Source organism: Catharus ustulatus, chromosome 5 (genome assembly GCF_009819885.2).
Source record: "Catharus ustulatus isolate bCatUst1 chromosome 5, bCatUst1.pri.v2, whole genome shotgun sequence".
NCBI classification, from domain to species: domain Eukaryota; kingdom Metazoa; phylum Chordata; class Aves; order Passeriformes; family Turdidae; genus Catharus; species Catharus ustulatus.
Window position 1 is genome coordinate 4,286,296 of NC_046225.1, and position 20,673 is coordinate 4,306,968.

The 20,673-nt window shown below is 38.4% G+C and overlaps 1 protein-coding gene across 9 annotated transcripts in view; it reads left to right on the forward strand.

The window, feature by feature from the left end:
• KIAA1109 (KIAA1109 ortholog) overlaps positions 1-20,673 on the forward strand; it is an 83,493-nt gene that overhangs the window by 18,237 nt on the left and 44,583 nt on the right. For all 9 annotated transcript variants that reach the window (XM_042779248.1, XM_033059434.1, XM_033059435.2 and 6 more), the window contains exons 9-28: positions 1,626-1,705; positions 2,101-2,251; positions 3,807-3,963; positions 4,723-4,801; positions 5,098-5,189; positions 6,035-6,152; positions 6,919-7,074; positions 7,484-7,581; positions 8,155-8,333; positions 8,494-8,600; positions 10,611-10,819; positions 12,651-12,878; positions 13,435-13,572; positions 13,838-14,014; positions 15,653-15,781; positions 15,936-16,055; positions 17,587-17,864; positions 17,968-18,218; positions 18,644-18,902; positions 19,291-20,134. In XM_042779248.1, coding sequence (XP_042635182.1) covers positions 1,626-1,705; positions 2,101-2,251; positions 3,807-3,963; positions 4,723-4,801; positions 5,098-5,189; positions 6,035-6,152; positions 6,919-7,074; positions 7,484-7,581; positions 8,155-8,333; positions 8,494-8,600; positions 10,611-10,819; positions 12,651-12,878; positions 13,435-13,572; positions 13,838-14,014; positions 15,653-15,781; positions 15,936-16,055; positions 17,587-17,864; positions 17,968-18,218; positions 18,644-18,902; positions 19,291-20,134 — 3,850 coding nt within the window. The remainder of the gene's footprint in view (positions 1-1,625; positions 1,706-2,100; positions 2,252-3,806; positions 3,964-4,722; positions 4,802-5,097; positions 5,190-6,034; positions 6,153-6,918; positions 7,075-7,483; positions 7,582-8,154; positions 8,334-8,493; positions 8,601-10,610; positions 10,820-12,650; positions 12,879-13,434; positions 13,573-13,837; positions 14,015-15,652; positions 15,782-15,935; positions 16,056-17,586; positions 17,865-17,967; positions 18,219-18,643; positions 18,903-19,290; positions 20,135-20,673) is intronic.

Genomic DNA, 20,673 nt, shown 5'->3' on the forward strand with positions numbered 1-20,673 from the left:
GGTGAAGGAAGTCAAACACAAGCCTGAGTTTGTAATAAAATAAACTGGACATAATTTGTACCTTAATTGGCCTTTTAGCAGCCAAAACTGCTGTGTGTAACTTTGTTTTTCATAGAATATTCTGTGGCTGCGTACAGAATCTTACTCTTCCAACATGACGACAAAGGAAATTTCTGCAACTAATATTGAAAATAAACAAGATTAAAACAAAATAGGATTAAGATACTCAAACTATTAGCTTTTCCTCCTGCTTCCTCTAAGTATTTGCTTTTTATGCTCTTACCATCCCTGCAGCTCCTGATGGCTAAAGGATGGCATCTGTGCACAAAATGTGCTCTAATTTACTGGGCAAATTTTAAAAATTGCCCAGTTCACTGGAAATGAAAAATGCTTGACTCTAGAGCCTGCCCTCTTATACTGCTTTGGCTTAAAACTCAAGCTGGATGTTTTAATTTCCAGAAATTCCTGCAGGCAGTGAATATTTGAAAAGCCAGCCAAGTGACTTGATGAAATTTGTAACAGATCGACTAATCAATACAAAGATCAGAATTTTACCTTGGAAACTGACATTTTGTATTGCCAACATCCATCTTGACATTTTTATCACTTTTTGCAAATAAGTCCTCTGAAATTCAAGAAAAGAAAAAAAGTGGTGCTAAGAGAAGCAGGTCAAAGTAGCAAAAGTTTGGAGGCAGCAGGCTCAAGGTGGTAGTTCAGGATAGATATTAGGGAATACTTTAAAATCATAATGATAATCTCATTTAATTTACTGCCGTTATCTAGTTTGTGTTAAAGTGTTTTAATCTTTGGCTGCTGTAGTTACTCTCCAAGTAAACTTAGTTTCAAGGTTTCTGCTCTGTTGCTTTTGAAGACTTTCTGGCAATACATGATCTCCATGTTTTCCAAGATTTCCTGCCTTTGAAAATGAGCTGTGGTAGAATGGGCAGTGTACTCTAACAGGTCACACTCTTAAACTGCCACAGGAATTGTCCTTTTTTTGTCAAGAAATGACAGTTTATCCAAGTGGCTGAGAAGCTGCAATAGTGTCTTTTGCAGTAAAACCAGATTATTAATATGTAAATTAACTTGGGAAAGGGATTGTAATATACCAATATAATAGTGTTAGAAGAAATGTTTCATCTCTTAGATTTATCACTTAGCTCCTTTTATACTGAGGGAAGTGTTATTGAGGCAGAACAGGTTTTTTTTTCTTTTTTTTATTAACTAATGGTCTAATTACTGAAAGTCTTGTCCCTTTGGTGTAGAAGGCTATTTTAGTAAGAAAACAATTAGCAGGTGAAAGAGCAATATAGGACAAGGAGAAAGGAACTCTTGACTGAAAGGAACACTGAAAGTAAAACTTGAGTAGTTACTTGTGGTTTAGAATATCTGAGAAATACCTTTATGGAGAAGAACCTGGTGTCTTCATGCTTTAGTTAAACTGTTAAGTTATTTAATGTAATAGTTATAATAACAACATTATGATCAAGGGTTTGGTTTTTTTCTCAAATCTTTATGCAAACCCATTATGCTTAATACATTACATTTAAAATTACTTGAATTCATAAAGATCAATCTTAGCATGTGGATTTTTTTTTCTTTATCTCTGCACTCTTTCCTTGCAGACCACCAAGGCTGATGGGTGAAGGTTTTGTTGTAATGCAGTCCAATGATGTTGATATCTATTACTACATGGATGAACCAGGTACGATCTGTTAAATAGAAAAATGGTTTATTTTTTTTAATGGTGAGAAATCTTTACCCTAAGAGAGTTAATGCCAATTGGAGCCAATAGAAATATCATAAATATGTTTTTGGTCTGACTGTCCTTAAAGTATTGAGTGAATCTTGACCAAAGGCAGCACATCTGCTAATGGTGTGTACAGGTGTAGGATAGGTGACAATTTTGGATCATTTTTGGTCATATTTCTTGGCCTTCCACTGGAAGTCTGCATTGAATTGTGTCTTGATATTACATGCTGTAGTGCTCTCAAATAAAACTGACATCAGGACACTTTGTCCTGTGCTTAAGCAAACATTTCTCGTGCTAATTTGAAGCAGCTTCCTTTAATAATGTGTTTATTATTTTATGTAATGCAGGTCTTGTACCAGAGGAGACAGAGGAAAGTAATGATGGAGAAACCAGCAATGAAGACAGCAAATTACAGGACCTGCCACCATGCTGGGGTTTGGACATTGTGTGTGGAAAAGGGACAGACTTCAACTATGGGCCTTGGGCTGATAGGCAGAGGTATGACTATGATTTACAGCTCCCATCTTCATCTCCAACATTACTGAGAAAGCTTTCTCAAGTTGCCATTGTGTGTGATTGCTCAGACTTCTGATTTGTGTGTTTTAGGACAGATCAAGTCTGAAAGAAGAGTTCTGCCACAATGGTTTAAGATTTAGTAAATTCACTAGTGTTTATCTTGTTGACCTTCCAAAGTTAGGATTACTCTCATTATTAAATGAATAGATTATGTTCCCTTTTTGTAAGCAAAGTGTTTTTAGTATTTATCAAGTGTCACGTACCCAAAGGTTTAACTTGTTAGTTGGTGATCTTTAGATTTATTAAGCTCCTGTTAGCTAATATGGGAATAAACTGCATATTAATGGGGAAATTTGAGGGAAGCAGAAATCTGGCCATGAAAATGATGGGGGAGGAATAATTCATCCCTGCTTAGCATAATCAGCTTCTTGCTGTTATCTCCAAAGTATTTATTATCTAGTTATTTTAATACAAAATTTTAGGCTAGAGTTCTACTGTTCTTCACTTGGCCCTGGATGTTTTACACATGAGCATTTCTGGTGAGGACAATAGGATTGCTTAGAGAGTAAAGGACTATTAAGCAAAAGTGACATAATCAGTGCTTTCCCTCTTTTCCCCTGTTAATTACAGGCTGGTACTTGGCCTTTCCTAATTCTCCTGTGAAACTGTTATGATTTACTGTCTCTCAGGAGTGTGAGGATGGCAGCCCAAGGAGTAGTCATTAGATATGATAGTGCATTTAAGAGAAAATGTTGCTTTCTAGACCCCTTTGCTAGAAATAAGAGGTTGGTGAATCACTAATGATACTTTTAATACTCCGAAGAAAGCTTGCCCTCTAATGGAATGCTTTTTACCATCTTAACTGGCTCAGTAGAAAGGAGATTAGTGCATAGAGTTCCTAGAGACATACTAGGAACACTTCTGCATTGTGCTGTGGATAGATCATGGAAGTTTGGAAACTTTTAAGCTGCTGCAACAGCCAGGTGCTGGGTGCAGGAAGGAATTCCACCCCTTTGAGACCTCTGTAAGCTCTGCTGTCTGTGTTCATCACTCTGCCTTTCCTGTCATGTATTTCATGGCATGTTCAGGTATAAATCCGTAGAAATGTGGTTTCCATTCTGAGGTCCTAAAGTTTTGTATTTTCTTTATTTCTGGGCTTGTGTCAATTATTTATGCGCAAACTGAAGAATAATTAAATGACTTCCTACTATGCTTTTGTAGCAGATTTTGTAAATCAGGGATTAGAAATAAGAATTAAAACATGGTTTGTTTGCCTTCTGAATTAAAATTTATGGCTTTTGTTAGCGAGTTAACTTTTTGCCATTGACACTTTTGGAGATTTCAGTAATGAGTTGGAAGGCTCCCTTGATGAAGATTTTCAACAAACATTTTTCTTTATCACATCCACTGGTTGTCTAAAGATTCAGCTAAGAGGAAGGTTGTTAAATGAACCATGTAGATACACAAATATACATATATATTTCTTGTGTGAACAAAAAAAAAAACCTCTTTTTTTTTTCTTCTTCTTCCCCACTAGGGATTGCTTGTGGAAGTTTTTCTTCCCACCAGACTACCAAGTTATGAAAATCTCAGAAATTGCTCAGCCAGGGAAACCAAGACAGATCCTTGCCTTTGAACTGCGGATGAATATCATTGCAGATGCCACCATTGATTTGCTTTTTACCAAGAACAGGGTAAATAATGGAACCTTGTCAAGAAATTAATTTTGTCTACTGCAGTTGCACTGTGCTTTTTGGGTGTCCACAGTTTTTACTTTCTCAGGTGTTTATTAGGGTTTTACAAGCTGGGTGATTTTTATCTGAGGTTTTTTTGTAATTATGAGCAAACCCTGCAAAGAGAAATAGATTCTGAGAGGACTTTCAGTTTCTTTTAAGTTTTAAAAGTACATCTTAAGCCTGCCAGCTCCTGCAGTCTTGGGGTTTCATGATCTGGGCATGTCCTGTGCAATCTTAAATTCTGATAAAGCTCACCATGATGATAGATGAAAAAATTTCTTCTGATATTGAATGATGAAATGACACTGGGGAGAACAAAACTTGTTTGTGTAGGAATTTGGACTTTTCTTGTCCTTGTTGCTGCTCTTCTAAATGGGATACAGCATCACTTAATTGTACACCTGTTTTGTTCTTTTGTGGGGGAACTGAAAAGGGTGGAATTGTAGTGTTAGAAATGTGTATTAGTCTGCCCTCCCAGGCCTTGGATCAGAGTATTTTATGCTGTTTCTCTGACTGGACTTTAGTCAGCATTTGTTGAGCCTGCAAAAACTACATTATTTTCTATCAATTCATATTGATAGTTCATTAGTGATTTTTTCCAAAGGCAAGAAAGACTTTAATCATCAGTTGCTTTAGTCCAGGTGTGGATAATGACAGCCAGAGGCATAAATAAACCTAAAAATCATGTTTGGACTGTTCTGCTTTTTTGCAATGCAGGAAACAAATGCTGTACATGTAAATGTTGGTGCAGGATCCTATTTGGAAATAAACATTCCCATGACAGTGAGTGAAAATGGTGAGTTAAGGCTAAGACTGATTTTTTTTTTTTTTTCCCTGCTGTTTTTCCTGACCAGTTATCTTAATTCCTGTGTGTATGAATGTCTTTTAGTGTTTTTGCTTTGTAATCTTGAGATGTATATTCCTGAGGAAAGAACAAAAATACTTCCTTGTGCAGTTCACTGCAAGATATTAGGGCAAATATTGGTCAGGATACTTCTTGGTAATAGGCTGCTGAAATAATTGGTAAAAATTGTTGAAATATTGGTGTAACTCTTGTGTCTGAATGATCATTTGGGAACTTTTGTTTGCCAGGCTACTCACCTACAATTAAAGGGCAGCTCCTCCACGTGGATGCCACCAGCAGCATGCAGTACAGGACTCTCTTGGAAGCAGAAATGCTGGCTGTAAGTGTGCATTAATAAGCACAAAGATTCAGTCTCTATAGGATTTTTAATAAAGAACATTTTTCTTGTCCTGTGGAGCAGTCCTTAGTTTCTTAATGCAGGAAAATGCCTTTTTAATGTGTTCTGCACAACCTGAATATATAAGGAATTTCTGTATATTGACATAATTGTGCATATGTGTAGCCTTTAGTGACTTAAGAAGCACTAACTTGGTGTGTAAATTATGTGTTTATAAATGTTGCCTCATTTGCTATGTAGCCACGTGTTCATACAGGCTTTACCTCAATAGAAGATTACACTCAGTAGCTCTGCTAAAGTATATGTGTGTACAAGTACTTAAAAGCATTCAAGGGTGCTTGAACTACTTGAGACAGATTTAATACTGCATTATTCTTTTGTTTACTTTATTTTACTTCTGCAGTACTGCAGTTGTGTAGATTTCCTTTCTTAAATGGTCTTCTTCAAGTGATGTTTTTAATGGTTGAATTTGAACAATGGCTGAAAAACACTCTATTCTGGGGAATTTTCTTTTGGTGTATTGTGAAAGGTGATGCTTTTGATGGCATATTTGCTTTTTAAATTGCTTTGTACACTTACAGCAGCAGATGTATCTGAAACTCATAATATATCTTTCCAAATAAATGAATACACTAACACTTGACCTTCAAACACAGAAGGAGAGACAGAGATTAAATTATTAAGGAACTGGAAGGACCTTCTGTTCATCCCAGCAGGAAAACAGTTTTAATTATTCAGCAGGGTACATATGTGAAAACTACTGGGAGGCAGGGTCAGGGATTGTCATCTTTTCAGCTAATTCTGATGCTTTAATTTCTTGTCCACAGTTCCATATTAATGCCAGCTATCCCCGGATATGGAACATGCCACAGACATGGCAGTGTGAGCTGGAGGTTTATAAAGCCACCTATCACTTCATCTTTGCTCAGAAGAGCTTCTTTACAGGTAACCTCTTTGATAAATAAATTACATGTCAAATTAAATATTCTTTCTTTGGGATTTCTTCTCAAATTTTGCTGAGTTGTGCAAGGTCAGGTTCTCTGATTTCATGTATTTAAGGCAACAAATCGCTTCTGAGGACAGAATTCCTGATGCCTATAGAATGTCCAACTACATGATATTCTTACATTTGAGTAGAAATACAAATAATTTAGTTTTCTAATATCTAAATAAATTTGATTTGCAGTTAAGTGATTTAAATTTATTTCTTACCAGAACTCTTACCACGTTTACTGATTTGCTTAATATTTGTCGCCCATGATGTTGATTTCTCTTGGTATCTCTCTTTGCTTGGCTCATTTTCAACTACTTGGGCTTTGGATTGGGTCCCTGTGGCTGACAGATGATGAGAAAAATAATTTGCTCCTCAAGATTCTGACTGTGAGGAGGAAGGCCATGCAAGGTGGTACAGCACCACCCAACTGTTGCTGGAAGCTCCAGCTGCAGTAATGGAAAGAATAAAGCTCCATCACTGTGGTGCTGCCTGGGCTAATTAGCCCTGCTGGGAAGAATGTTTAATTAGTGCAGGCATGGTGCCATGCTAATAAAGTTATCCCCTGAGTGAGGCCAGAGCCATGGTGTGGGCAGTGCCACAGTGCCCAGTGTAACCTGCTGCTTTGCTCAGAGCAAACATCAGTTTCTCCAACACAAAAATCCTAAGAAATCACTCACCTGATACTAACTCAGCTTTTATTTCTTGATGTGGGTCTAGATTTGATCCAAGACTGGTCCAGTGACAGTGCACCTGATATTTTTTCATTTGTTCCATATATGTGGAACTTCAAAGTCATGTTCCATCAGTTTGAAATGATCTGGGCAGCAAATCAACACAACTGGATTGACTGTTCCACCAAACAACAGGAGAATGGTGAGATCACTTTTTTAATTTGGAAGAAGTAGCATATACAACAAAAATCATTAACAAAATCCAGAGTATGTAAATGCATATAGAGAGAAAGTACTAGAATTACACCCAAAACCTGGAGAGTAAAGAAAAGCACCAAGATGTTGTAGTTATTTTTATTGTTTGCCTGCAGTTTCCTTGTGCTAAGTACAGTGTCTTTCTAGAAAGAACAAGCTGTAGGTAGTAAATACTTTCAGAATATTTAATTGCAGTGATTTATTACTCCAAGTACAGTGTATTTAAATGGCAATATTCTGTGTTGTGAGTTCTTTAATATCTTTGAATTATTCTACCTGTATATTTGATATTGAGCCTAAGAACAAAATAGGGAATAATTTTGACAAACTTGTTTGTTTTTCCTTTTCCTTCCCAGTTTATCTGGCAGCTTGTGGAGAAACCTTGAACATTGTTTTTTCTCTGCCTTTCACTGACTTTGTTCCAACCATATGCAATACCAGATTCTCCTTGAGGGTAAGATCTTTTGTCTTGTAAATGTGAGAACTCTTCCCTTACCTTTTAACAGGTTCTGTAACATAAATAATGATCACAAAGTGTTTTTAACACATGCACATAGTTCTTTGAATTACTGTACTTTTTGTCTTCCTTAAAATAGAAGCTGTCTACTGCTGCTAAAAATAAACTAGTTGATGGTGATGTTGCTAATTTGGTATAATTTGATAGCAAAGAAATCAATGTTTTATAGGTTTCTTTCTTTTTAAAGTGTGATTTAGTTGACATGTGGAGTCAGCTTGGTTTAGTTTTTTAATTTCTGCAGTATGGTTTGAGCAACAGAAGGACAGGGATCACTAAAAGCTGTCCAGTGTTTTATAGATTGCTCTGATTATGTGTAAGTTAATGGACTTGTAAGCATTCAGAACTGCAGAGTTCTTGGGATTGTACTTAAAACTTGGTGGGAAACAGATTCATTCTCTAATTTTGTCTGCAAAAATAAGATGATGGCACATATGAACATGAAAATAGCATGAGCATTATGCATAAAATTAATGTAAGTTAACTTTCCTGTTGCTGATGTTTGATTTTTAGGGAGAAGATGTTGATCTTCATTTGTATCTGCCTGATTGCCATCCTAGCAAATATTCCCTTTTCATGCTGGTTAAAGATTGTCAACCCAATAAAATAAGTCCTGAGTCTTGTATTTCTGCAGAATGTCAAAGTGGGCAGAAAACAGGCAAGCCCAAATGGAGGAACATTACTCAAGAAGAGTGAGTTTTATTGAGATATTTATATATAGATATATGTCTTTATCTTGACTCTTTTTATTTATTTGTTTTGTTTATGAGTCATGAACTTTTGAGGTTGCTTTAAAGGTATTTAAAGGAAGTATTGTGCTTGAAATAAAAGGGTGCTGTTTCCTTTTGCAAGGGCTGGATGGGTTGAATGCTGGACAGTCCCAAGTGTTGTGTTTACCATTGACTACTCCTGGCACCCAATCTATCCTCAGAAGGCAGATGAGCAGTTAAAGCAATCCTGTAAGTGTCACTGCTTTTTCCTTGTTAGCATGGTTCATTTGGGAAGCTGTTGGGAATTTGGATCACACTGCTTCCATCTGCAGAGATGAACTTGGAACTGAATTGCTGTTTTATGTCTCAAGGGAATGTGTTGATCATTAGAATGCACTGGGATTGATGTAAAATCTGACAACATTCCATGCTGCTGCATTTCAGGATGTGTCCTAGTTCCTTGTGTAGAAAAGAGGATACTGTCTGCAGTTCACTTCTCCTTGTCCTTAACAAAGTGGATCTCTTAAGTGGGTTGTTGCACAAGATAAAATATCACTTGGTATATTGAACATCAATATATTAAATAGGAAGTACAGTATTTTCCTTAGCTGTTCTAAGTTTTTTTTCTTTTGGATGTTGTGATCTCATCTTATGATTTAAATGTTTAAATATATGAGATGTAACAATACTGTCTTCCCTTTATGAGTATCAAACTGAGATTTCATTTTCACTGTTAAAGTGAACCATCAGAAATGAGGGTTGGACTGGTCAGTCAAATTCTAATACCTAAGAATTTATTTTAACTGTCTAAATATTTCTAGATAACAAATATCCTAGAAGTATGTGCTTGCAAAGAAAAAGGTTATAAACACAGAGATTCAAGTAAGTTAATTTAAATGCAGAGGGAGGTATGCAGGAAGCTATGGGGTTACATAAAACTCAGGTTGAGATTCTAGAAGCAAAACTGATGGAGGAGAGATGTTAGAAGAAAAATGAGGGTTAATTTGAAAGGGCCACAATCAGCAGGTGTTAGAAGACATGCTGGATGGCATTTTTGGGGTTTGAGTTCCAACAATTAACATCTTAAAGAACTCTAATTTGCAAGGATGAAGCAGAAAAGGTGAGATTGATTTTGCAGATGCTCATCAAGTGCTCTTGTGAGGCTGTCAGCTTGTGTCAAATGTGCATTCTTCACATTCTGAGAACATTTCCTTCTAATTGTAGCAGTTGAAACCTGTATTTGCAGGTTTGTACATACACAGGTAATTCATCTGCAGCTTCCTCAAGTGATTATTTCAGCAGTCCACCCCACTCCTGCTCCGTGGTGCTGATGGAATCTGCTTTTTGCAGTAGCAACTTCTGTATTTTATTTTGAGTCAGTCCATAAACATCTGGGAAATATGTTGTATTACAAAAGATGTAGTTTCCATAAAAAGTGCTCATCTCACTGCAGCATTTGGCTGATGTAAAACTCATCAGATGGTGCAAGAACTGCAGACAATGATGGGGAGCTCAAGCCTTGGAGGTTTCTGGCTGCAGGTGTCTGTAGTTCTGTATTTGCCAATTCTTCCCATTAAACTGGCACCTGAAATCTTCCTCCAGCTGGAGCATCAATTTTTTATGTTTTTTCTCATGGAGTTCTCTACTCCCCAGCAATCAGTTCACATCCTCAAAACACTTCAGTCACTCACTACATTCTCATTGCCTTTCCTTAAGAAAGACAGGTTTTGGGCTCTCTTGTTCCTAACTCCAGCTAGAAAGAAGAAGTAGGAAATAAGATTTGAATTTCCAAACTGTTTCATGATTAGAGTAATTGAGTTGTTGGAGACAAAATTTTGGCCTGCAGAGCTACTAATTCAGAATAGATTTTTTAGTACAACTTTGCACTTTGCATGTTTATTCTCTCTTGTTTATCCTGCAGTAGCTGTGTGGTTGTGGGAAATCTGCTCTGCTGAAATGAAAGCATGTCTCTGTTTAACTTCAAAAGCAAGATAAATACACTGAATACTTTTTTCCCAACTTGAGGGATTGTTTTTCTCTTGCATAATTAACATTGACTAAAATATTTGATATTTTCTTGTCTTCCCATAGTTAGTAGATATGAAAAACTAGTTCTGTAGCATAGACATGCTAATGTAATTATACAGGTTTGGTGCCAAAATTTGTATATTTAATACACATTCCTGTTTGCTAAACTCTGTCCAACAGAAGCCTAAGTTGTAATCAAAACCTGTTTTCTCCTCTGAAATTGCTCCCAAGTGTCAGAAATGGAAGAAACCATGTTGTCTGTGCTGAGGCCATCCCAGAAAACCACGGACAGTGTGATTTCATCTCCCACAGCTTCCACCCGCCTTCCCCTCGACCCCTCGGAGCTGCCCCCAGATAAGCTCCACGTGGAGCTGGAACTGTCCCCAGATTCCCAGATAACCCTGTATGGACCCCTGCTCAAAGCCTTTCTCTCCATAAAGGTAGGCAGAGGAGCATGACTCATAAAATTTATGGGTGGCCACTTGTAGGAAAGGGAAATAATTAGTTTTGAAATGGAAAATTCTAATTCTGAAGGATATGTGAATTTGGATGGAAACCTTTGGTAGGCACTAGCTCTAGTTTAAAATTATTTCAGTGATCTGGTATAGCTGGATTGAATTTTACTGTCACAGGTTTGTGAGAAGACTTCTAACATAGATACATATATATTTTTATATAGATACACCCATATCAGTGTAATTTTTCTTTCAAGAAATACTGCATGTTCTGGACATGTACAGAAAATTTCTTACTCAGTTTTCCACTAGTAAATTGAAAGAATACTCCATGATTAAGACTAGAGCTTACCTAAACTCCAATTTTTATGCCAAGTTATACCAGAACCTATGCTTTTGTTGCTTTGAAGTTCTGCAGTGTGTTGTTTTTCTGAATTAGATTCCTTGACATTTCTGAAATTAGGATCATAGAGGGGTCTAGGGAAGGACATGAGAATAAGCTTAATTTAAAAAACTTCTTCATTAGGTACTGGAGAGGGATTATGTATCCTTTTCTTCACATTAATCTATTATGCTTTAGAATGTATGTTTGGTTTTTTTGCTGTCTTCTCTTCTATGACTGATTTTTTTAGGGTGTATAAGTTTAATTCCTTCTCATCTCCCTCACCCTCTCTTGTAGTAGTAAAAGCCAAGGCAGTTGAATGTGTCAGTTCTGTTTGGCTAACAGCAAAATCCCTAATTCTATAATGATTTCATTTTTAGGTGCAGATTTTTTAGCTTTTCTATTCTAATTCTCAAGAGAAATTTTATATTAATAGGTTGTTTATGAAAATGTGCATTATTGCTCTTTTTAGCATTTTTGTGACTCTGTTTAGAACTTTTTGTCCAGCTGTGCTGGGACCATCTCTTGAAAGATTTCTTGGAGCGGTTTTTTCATGTTTATTTTCCTGACTTGTGGTTGTTTTCAGTTTGTTTTCATTGATCTTTTTTTAATACATGGTGTAGACATCCCTGGTCACACATTGTCCATGCAGCTTAGTTAAGCCTTCTAATAGTGGGAGTTGTTTTTTTGGTATAGCACACCCTGATAAGGGTTTACTGTCTGGAAATGAATGATTTATAGGTCCTGGCATTCACAGCAGGAGTTGTCAGGAGTGAGTTACTGGAGTTCCTGCCACTCTCTGCTGGGTCTGCCTTATTCAAAATCACTGTAAGAAAATTCTTGAGGGTTTAGCTTTCCTTTTAAGGGAGAAGATGTGATAAATTGTGAGAAACCTGATGGATTTTCTGTTTCCCAGTAGAATTTGGCAGTGTTGCCTTGGCCTTAGATAATTGTAGAGGATTTGCTTAGGCACACAATGGCATTTTAGACCCAAGCAAGAAATGTTTTAGAAGCGTGTTTAGGACTTTTAAGCTTGCTGAAAAAAGGTTCAGAAAGTTGGATGAGGGTGACTTCCTGCAGGATGTGTTTTGTGTTCTTACTCTATCATGTATCTTTAAAAGCACAAAAATCTGTCTAAAAGTGTCAGTAATAATATTTCAGAACAGTTACTTGTGTTGCATGAGTTTCAAATACCAATCCTGTGAGAACTACTGAGCTGCCTTCATTTTCTGCAAAGCCCAATGCCTAAATTTGCACATTTAAGCTATCCATTTTTCATAAAATAAAAGTATCTATGTTCCTCTAGCTATAGGTTATAGCTCTACCACTTATTTTAGGGAGGATTCAAACCAAAAGATTTGATTTGTATTTCGATTCATTGCCTGCATGTTTTTAATTAGTTTTCCATATGATCATAACAATTACTTTTCCTAGGAAAATTATTTTGGAGAAGACGACATGTACACTGATTTTGAAGAGGTTATTTCAAGCCCTGTTTTGTCCCTGTCAACATCCTCAAGCTCTGGCTGGACAGCTGTAGGAGTGGAAAATGACAAAAAAGAAAATGAAATTTCAGTCAAGCCTGTTCACCCTCTTACTTTACGCCCATGGGATATCACTGTGCTTGTTAATTTGTACAAAGTGCATGGGAGATTGCCAGTGGTAAGTACTTTATAATCATAAAAGAATTCACTCCATGTAATCTCTTTTTTTTTTTTTTTTTAGTTTCATAATCTGAATCCACATTTAACTGCCTGGAAGGTTTGGTGCTTCCCAAACTGGGTAGATATTCTCTGCTGAAACTGTGGCTATCTAAACAACTTTGAGACAGAATTTATTTTGCCTATCTGGATAATTTTTTAATACATTTGTTATTCCCAGAACTTGATTTGTGTGATATTTTTGATTGACCATTACAATTTCTCTGCTGATTAGCAAATTTGTCTTTTAATAGTGCACTCTGCTCTGTGCTCCTGAGTTCTGAGGGAATCCCAGGAATAAAAAATCAAGATAAAACATTGGGTTCACCCAAATCTTTCTGACTTGCTGTTTATGCAGTTGTCACAAGGTTTTTGAAGTTGCACAGGCTTCTTTTTGAGTATCTACTTATAGGAAAATTGGCACACTTCCTGCTCACAGGCTTGCAGCTAATAGTAAAGTTTCAACCAAGTTGTGTGCTTTCAGGTTCTAAAACAGATGTGTTTATTTTTTATTTCAGCATTGCAGTCCAGATGGTCCAGAGTGCCCTACAGCTTTCTTGGAGAGGCTGTGTTTCGAGATGAAGAAAGGATTTAGAGAAACAATGCTTCAGCTTGTACTGTCTCCAGTGAACCTGTTTCTTAATGACAATTATCAGGTAGTCAGTCAGTGTTTGTGTGGCTGTATTGTGGAAGTTGTGTTGGCTTTAAAATTGGATTATTTTTTGGTAGGGATTTTCCTGTTGTACAAAGATTTTTTTAATTAAGGCTTGCGAATCATAAAACAAGTCTGATGCGTATTTTGTAAAACTCTTTATTTTTGTCCAGTTATTTTTGTCATTTTGTCATTAAAATAAATGGGATTAAATCAGGCCAGTGTTGCATCTTTTCCAAGAATTGCCTCCGTTTCCTTGTCCTTTGCAGCGCCCTGCAGTGGACGAGGTGCTCCGGGAGGGTCACATCAGCCTGTCAGGCCTGCAGCTCCGTGCCCATGCCATGTTTTCTGCAGAAGGGCTGCCCCTGGGAAGTGACACTTTGGAATATGCCTGGCTGATAGATGTGCAGGCTGGAAGCCTCACAGCCAAAGTGACAGCACCACAGGTACCATCTGGAAACCATTCTGAAGTATTGAAGTATTACCCTTCTTCTTCCTTTTAAAACTGGCGTAGCTTGGATTTCTGGAAAGCGCGTGACCTGTGCTTTAAGTAACCTTTATAGCTTTGAAATCCAATAATTTCTGTAAGGGGACAGGAGATGCCAAATGAGCTATTGTCACAGTCCTATTTTAAAGTAGGAGGAAAATGAGATCATTTGTGGGAGTGTAGTATGGACAGGCCTCAGGAGTAGCTGCTCACTGCATAAATTCTGCTCCTTGGTCCCACTGGGACATAGTTTGCTTTCCCACTACTGCACTTTGTAAGGGCATTTTTAGCACTAACCCCTTTTAATTTTGCCATTTATGTTACATTTGTCTTTCCACTTAGGTGAATGGCTCCAAGTATACAACAGGCAGATCATTTTGATTTATTTCTGCTGTGGTCTGCCAGACCTTTAAAGAAGGGTTGCTTTGCCAGTGTGTTCTGAGACACAAGAAAAGTACCTACATTCTATATAGTGGTTACTATCTGCTTTAATTATTTTTAATTTTTTAAGACACTTCAGTATCTTCTTGTTCCTCTAAAAACTGGTATTATTTTCTAGGATTAGGTACGTATTTATTTGCAAGACTTCTGCAGCAAATAAGGCATACAAGCAAGTTTAGTAAATCTAAAGAATAGACCTTTTCTTGTGACATGAACAGGCGTTTGTGGTGGTACTTCCCAAAATGCTGCCACTGCTTTAGATGATCTGTAGGATTTGCTCCACTGCTCTGTGGTTCATATGACTTAGTGGATTCAAAGTACTCCAAGGCTAAAGAAGATTTCTTAAGGTTTAATGCAACTGAAAGATTTTCTTCCCTTATAAAGCCATTCTCAATTGTGTGCATCATATAAGATTTTTTTTTAATTGTCAGCACTTGGATTTGGTGTTTCAGGTTTCATTGGCTTTTTTCCTTCTGTAGTGTGATGTATTGGAAGAATTTGTGAAGGGACTAGGCTGAACAGAGGAGGAGAGATTTTGTGCAGGACAGTCATAGCTAGATTAAATTCCATGCAAATTACTGCTGATTTTAAGTGCCCTTTCCTTTGGCAAGCCAAAGAAAACCCATTTTCCTCTCATAACAGAGGCAGACAGTCATGAATCATTTCCTTTATGAGCGAGCTAACTATATAAGAGACTTAAATCAACAATAGGCTAATTACCAGGTCTAGCAAGAATCAGCAGTGTTTTGTTGAGCCAGTTTCCTCCTGTGCTATCTAAAAGTAACTTTTTGGCTTTTGTAGAAGCAAATCTGACATTTAAATTAGGAATGGTAATGAAGTACCACGAGTTATTCTTTGTGATCAGTTTGGGGAAGCTCTGTCTTTACAATGAAGTTCTCAGCTGACTGTAAGAGCAAAAACTGCTGCCTTTTATTAAGAAATAATTTAGGAAATTGTTTAGTGTCGCCGTGCTTTTCCATGAAAAAGTGCAGACTTGGATGTTGTACTGCACACAAGAATAAAAATGAGCCTGGAGTAGCAGGGAGGTGCTGAAACCTCCTGCTCAAATCCCAGCCCTTGGGGTTGTTCTCCATGGAACACCACAGGTTTATTTTGTTAGGGTGGTGATGGACAATGTGCTGTTGTCTGCTTCCAGCTTGCCTGTCTTCTGGAATGGGGGCAGACCTTTGTGTTCCACGTGGTGTGCCGGGAGTTTGAGCTGGAGAGGCCCAAATCCGTAGTCCTGTGCCAGCACGGCATCGACCGCCGCTTTTGTGACCCAAAGGTACCTTTCATCCATCCCTGCTGCTCTCTGGGCATGCCCAGCTTCCCAAATCCACCCTGAATGTTACCAGAGCATGAATCAAAGTATTCAAATCCAGCTCCTAATAGATGTTTATATATTTTTTTCCTTGATTTTCTTCCCCCTTTTCCTTCAGACAAACTCTGTGCCTGGGCCGTGCCCAACGTCGGATGAGTTGAAGTACACCATGACACGCTTAGCCGTGGATGGAGCAGATCTGTATGTGGTAGAACATGGCTGTGCCACCAATATCAAGGTAAAATTATTTCTCTTAACAGCAATTTAAATACTTTGTCAATAGAGATATTTATATTTTTTGATAGAATATCTGCCTGAATTGATGGCTTCCTTGCATGCAACTGATTAAGCAGAATTTCTAGAACTTTAAGTGATAAAAGACCAGGAGTAGGTCAATTTGGCTTCTGCTTAATAGTTCTGCAGGGTTGGTGTAAAATAATTTAGAGCATACTGAGCAATAAAAATCTCAGTGTTTGTACCTGAAAGTTGATAAGAACTTGTGCTGTGAATTATTAATTCAGCAAATGGAAATGATCGATATCGATCATGTAGAAGTCAGGACTGGATAACTCATGATCCTCTGTGTGAATTTAGATGTGTCTTTGGTAGAGAGGGAGAAGTGTTTGTGCACTGCCTGACTGAATCCTCTGTTCAAAAAGTGCTATGCAGAGGAGAGCTGGTATTCCTTCCATTATCCTGCTGCACAAGAAAAAGAGGAATAATTTATTCAGCGTAGCAAAATGTAAGTTTAGGCACAGATTGAGTTATGGTAACAACAGAAAAGAAAACTGCCATGCTGATATAGCTGAGTAGTAATTGTGCTGTTAGTTAATAAATGCAGTTTTAAATGGTAGACTTAAAATTAAAAGTTTTGGGCACAGCTTCACATTATGAGCAAGAATCTAACTGAAGGGCACTGGTAATTATTTTAAACATTTTTTTAATGACGTGCTATGTCATAATTTGAATGGCTTGCTGCCCTGTGGCAGTAAAAAATTATGTTTGAGCCTCCCAATTCTTTTGAATCCAATATTAAAAAGCACCATCATAAATATTAACAGTGTCTGCAGGCATAAATATGAATGGCAGTATTTTCAAAGGCAGCTTAATAACCTGAACCACTCTAGAAAATTATATCCTCAATGTGTTTCATTCAAATTTAACAAAAAAAAAAGGGTTTCTAGTGGTCCTTTGTAATGTGTGACAAACAAAGAAATCTGTGAGAAACAAAAATTTAATATTAACCCTGTGGGTAGCTGTTCCATGGCTGGATTATCTTTCATTTTTCTTGGTTAAGAGTTGGAAAACTCCATGTGAAATTTCATGTGCTTCATGGTGACATTTGGGAGAGGACTCAAGCTGTGCAGGAAACTTGATCCAATGTCTTCAGGTTATGTGAAGTTTGAAGACTAAACAAGTTTGGAAGTTTCAAATCTTTTGGGTTTTAGATGAGAGCGAAGAAGTTAATGATTTAAGTTTTTTTTAATTTCATGACACTGTCTATTGACAGTTGTTTTCTGTTTTGATCTGTTTACAAAAGGATGCTTCTAAGTGAATATATTTTATTGTTATGTGAAAAGTGGCTGAGATAATTTCTAAACTTGCTTTGTTTTGTGTGCATGCTGACCTTCATGTAAAACTGCTTCCCCAGAGAGAATTTCACTGAGATCTTTTTGGTCTGCAGTATGGGATGTGTTAACTGGTTTAGGGCCACTCTTCTTTGTTTCACTGGCAAACAGTCAGAGTTGCTGTTTAAATCCTGTTTTCAGATGGGTGCCATACGCATTGCAAACTGCAACCTCCACAACCAGTCTGTCGGGGAAGGCGTCAGCGCCGCCATCCAGGACCTGCAGCTCAGGCAATACGTCGAGCAGGTGAACAACTGCAGAACTGGCCTGCAGCCAATACTGAGGAGGGCATACTGGCTGGAAGCTGGCTCTGTCAACCTGGGCCTCATCACTGCTGACATTGCTTTGGCTGCAGATCATCCTTCTAAACACGAGGTGCAGAGGCATTTCTTGGAAACGCACGATAACCGAACCAAGAGGTGAGGGAGGCGCGTTTGAGAGGGATGTTTGTTCATCTTGCTTTCACTGAGCTTCAGCATGCTCTTGTTTTTGCTTTGTGTTCTGCTCTTCTTCCTTTTGTAGGTTGTGGTTTTTATGGCCTGATGATAATTTGAGAAATAAGAGAAGCAAGAACAAGTGTGGCTGTCTCGGTGGTTGTCGATTCTTTGGTGGCACCTTAACGGGACTGGATTTTTTCAAACTTGAGGAACTGACGCCTTCAAGCAGCTCTGCTTTCTCAAGCACGAGTGCAGAATCTGATATGTTTTATGGGCAGTCTTTACTGCAGCCAGGAGAATGGATAATCACCAAGGAGATTCCTAAAATTTTAGATGGTGAGAATGGACTGTACTGTATTTTTACTCTCTTTTGCCCAAAAGTGTAATTTCTTAATTTTTATTAGTTGTAGTGTTTATGAATCTGATTAATAAGTACAACTGCTTGTGCTCTTGTGGCCTGACCCCTTCTAAGAACAGACAGAGCTTGAACTCTGGATTTTTATATTAGCATGCACCTTCTTTCTGAGTAAAAAGGAGATTTTTGACTCGTTCTACTTGTATAGAAAGCAGCCAACTGAGACAATCTGATGTTTTGCTGATATGATTTTATTAATTTTTGTCAGGACAGCATACTTGTATGTGCATGCATTTCAAAACTAGGGCTTTTATTTAATAATTATTTTTATTTCAGTAGGCAGGGAAGAGTCCACTGCAGTTGTGTTATCACATATTGAGCTTTTCTTTTCTTTCCCTGATCCTAGGTAAAGCAAATGGTGTCAAAAGAAAAGATTGGGACTGCAGATCTGTGGGGATAGAGATGGAAAGGAAAGCACAGCACCTGAGCCTCCAAGTGCCACTGCGCTCCCACAGCTCCTCCTCCTCTTCAGAGGAAACCAGCAGCTCCAGTGCTGCCCTGCCCTTGCTTGCAGGGGAGAAGGACAGCCCTTCATCCACTGCTGAGGATCACCTGGGACAGAAGGAGTTCCTGCCCAGTGCAAAAAGGGAAGATGCTCATGGAAGGTTAGTGCTCTTGGCCAGGTAGGCCTATAATTCAACTCTTGAATGCTTTGAGATGTAAGAAAAGCCTTTGATGCAGCAATTTTTAAAGGGTTTGTGGTGCTGCTGAAATGTATTTCCTAGTTTGAATGCTGATTTGGATACCTAATAGGGGATGAGCAAGGCAGAATATCCAGCATGTAAAGACACCAGCACTTGCTGTTACATGTTTGGTTTTCCATCCTCTATATGCAGACAAGTGGCAGAGTTCAGTATGTAACCAGCATGGTGAAAGTAATGGCTGTGCTAATAGAGAGTCACAGAACCACTGATGCATTTGACAGCTGCTTCAGTGCAGGGAGAGAAGCATTAGTACTGAGATAATCATTCAAGTGTTGCTTTCTGTTGCCAGTGTGGCGGTGGAGGGTGCAGAGGGCCGGCCTGCATCCCCTGGCCCCCAGGAGAGGCCCGTGGGCCAGTCCCCCATGAGGTCCCCCCTGAAGAGACAAGCGTCGGTGTGCTCCGCGCGGCTGGGCAGCACCAAGAGCCTGACGGCCGCGTTCTACGGGGACAAGCAGCCCGTCCCCGTGGGAGTGCAGTTCAGCAGCGACGTGTCCCGCAGCGACGAGAACGTCCTGGACTCCCCCAAGCAGAGGAGGAGCTTTGGCTCCTTCCCCTACACTCCCTCAGCGGATTCCAACTCCTTCCACCAGTACCGCTCCATGGATTCCAGTATGTCCATGGCGGATAGCGAGGCTTATTTTTCAGCTGCTGAAGAGTTTGAGCCGATAAGCAGTGATGAAGGTCCAGGAACCTATCCAGGGAGGAAGAGGAGAAAAAAGCAAGCTCAGAAAACTGAATACAGTAGGGCATCTATTTATCACAGCGTGGAAGGACCCTTAACAAGCACAATCCATAGAGAAATCAGTCAAGATATGAAAACGTTGCCAATTAAGACTCATCCTTCCCAGGCTTCATTTGTTTCAGCTCTGGGAGGAGATGATGAGCATGTTGACAACATGTATGTCCTGGACTCTGAGAAGCCTGTGGAACGTGAGCAGATCACTTCCCAGCAGCCTGTGATGGCATGTTACCAAAATTACCTGACACAGTTCCAGGTGATCAACTGGTCAGTAAAGCACCCAACGAACAAAAGGACTTCCAAATCCTCACTGCATCGCCCTTTAGACCTTGACACACCAACGAGTGAAGAAAGTTCCTCATCTTTTGAGCAACTCTCAGTCCCAACTTTTAAGGTATGGAAGATGGAGGGGCAGAGAAAGGAGTAAGAATTCAAAATAACTTAAAATGGCTTAGTACCAGTTGTGAGAATAAGCCACAAGAAACTTGAAATTGCTTTGCTCGAATTTTTGACTTCAGATCATGGGGTTGAGTGGCTGGAAGATTTTGGGCAAAAAAAGATGGAGTTAAAATTGTGTGGATGTGTGCTCTGAATTATTGTTGTTGCACTTAAAAATGCTGCCTGTTGAGGGATATGCAGCAGGAGAATATTTATGTGAGTTTTGTTTAAAATACATTATACAGAACTGCAATAGCAGTACATTTAATACTGCAAAGCATAATTCAGGCTCTCAGGGCTTTATTTCAAAATAAAATTGCAATTCAGGTTTAGGAAATGAGTTTTTTGAAGTGACCTGAGCATAAATGCTTAAGGAAGGAGCTGAAATGAAATACATGAAAAATAATGGAAATTGCTTGGTAGAAAACAGGTTTTTGAGCTCTGGAATTGAATTTGCTATCATTTTGCAGAAAAGGTTTGTGTTGATGCAAGCCT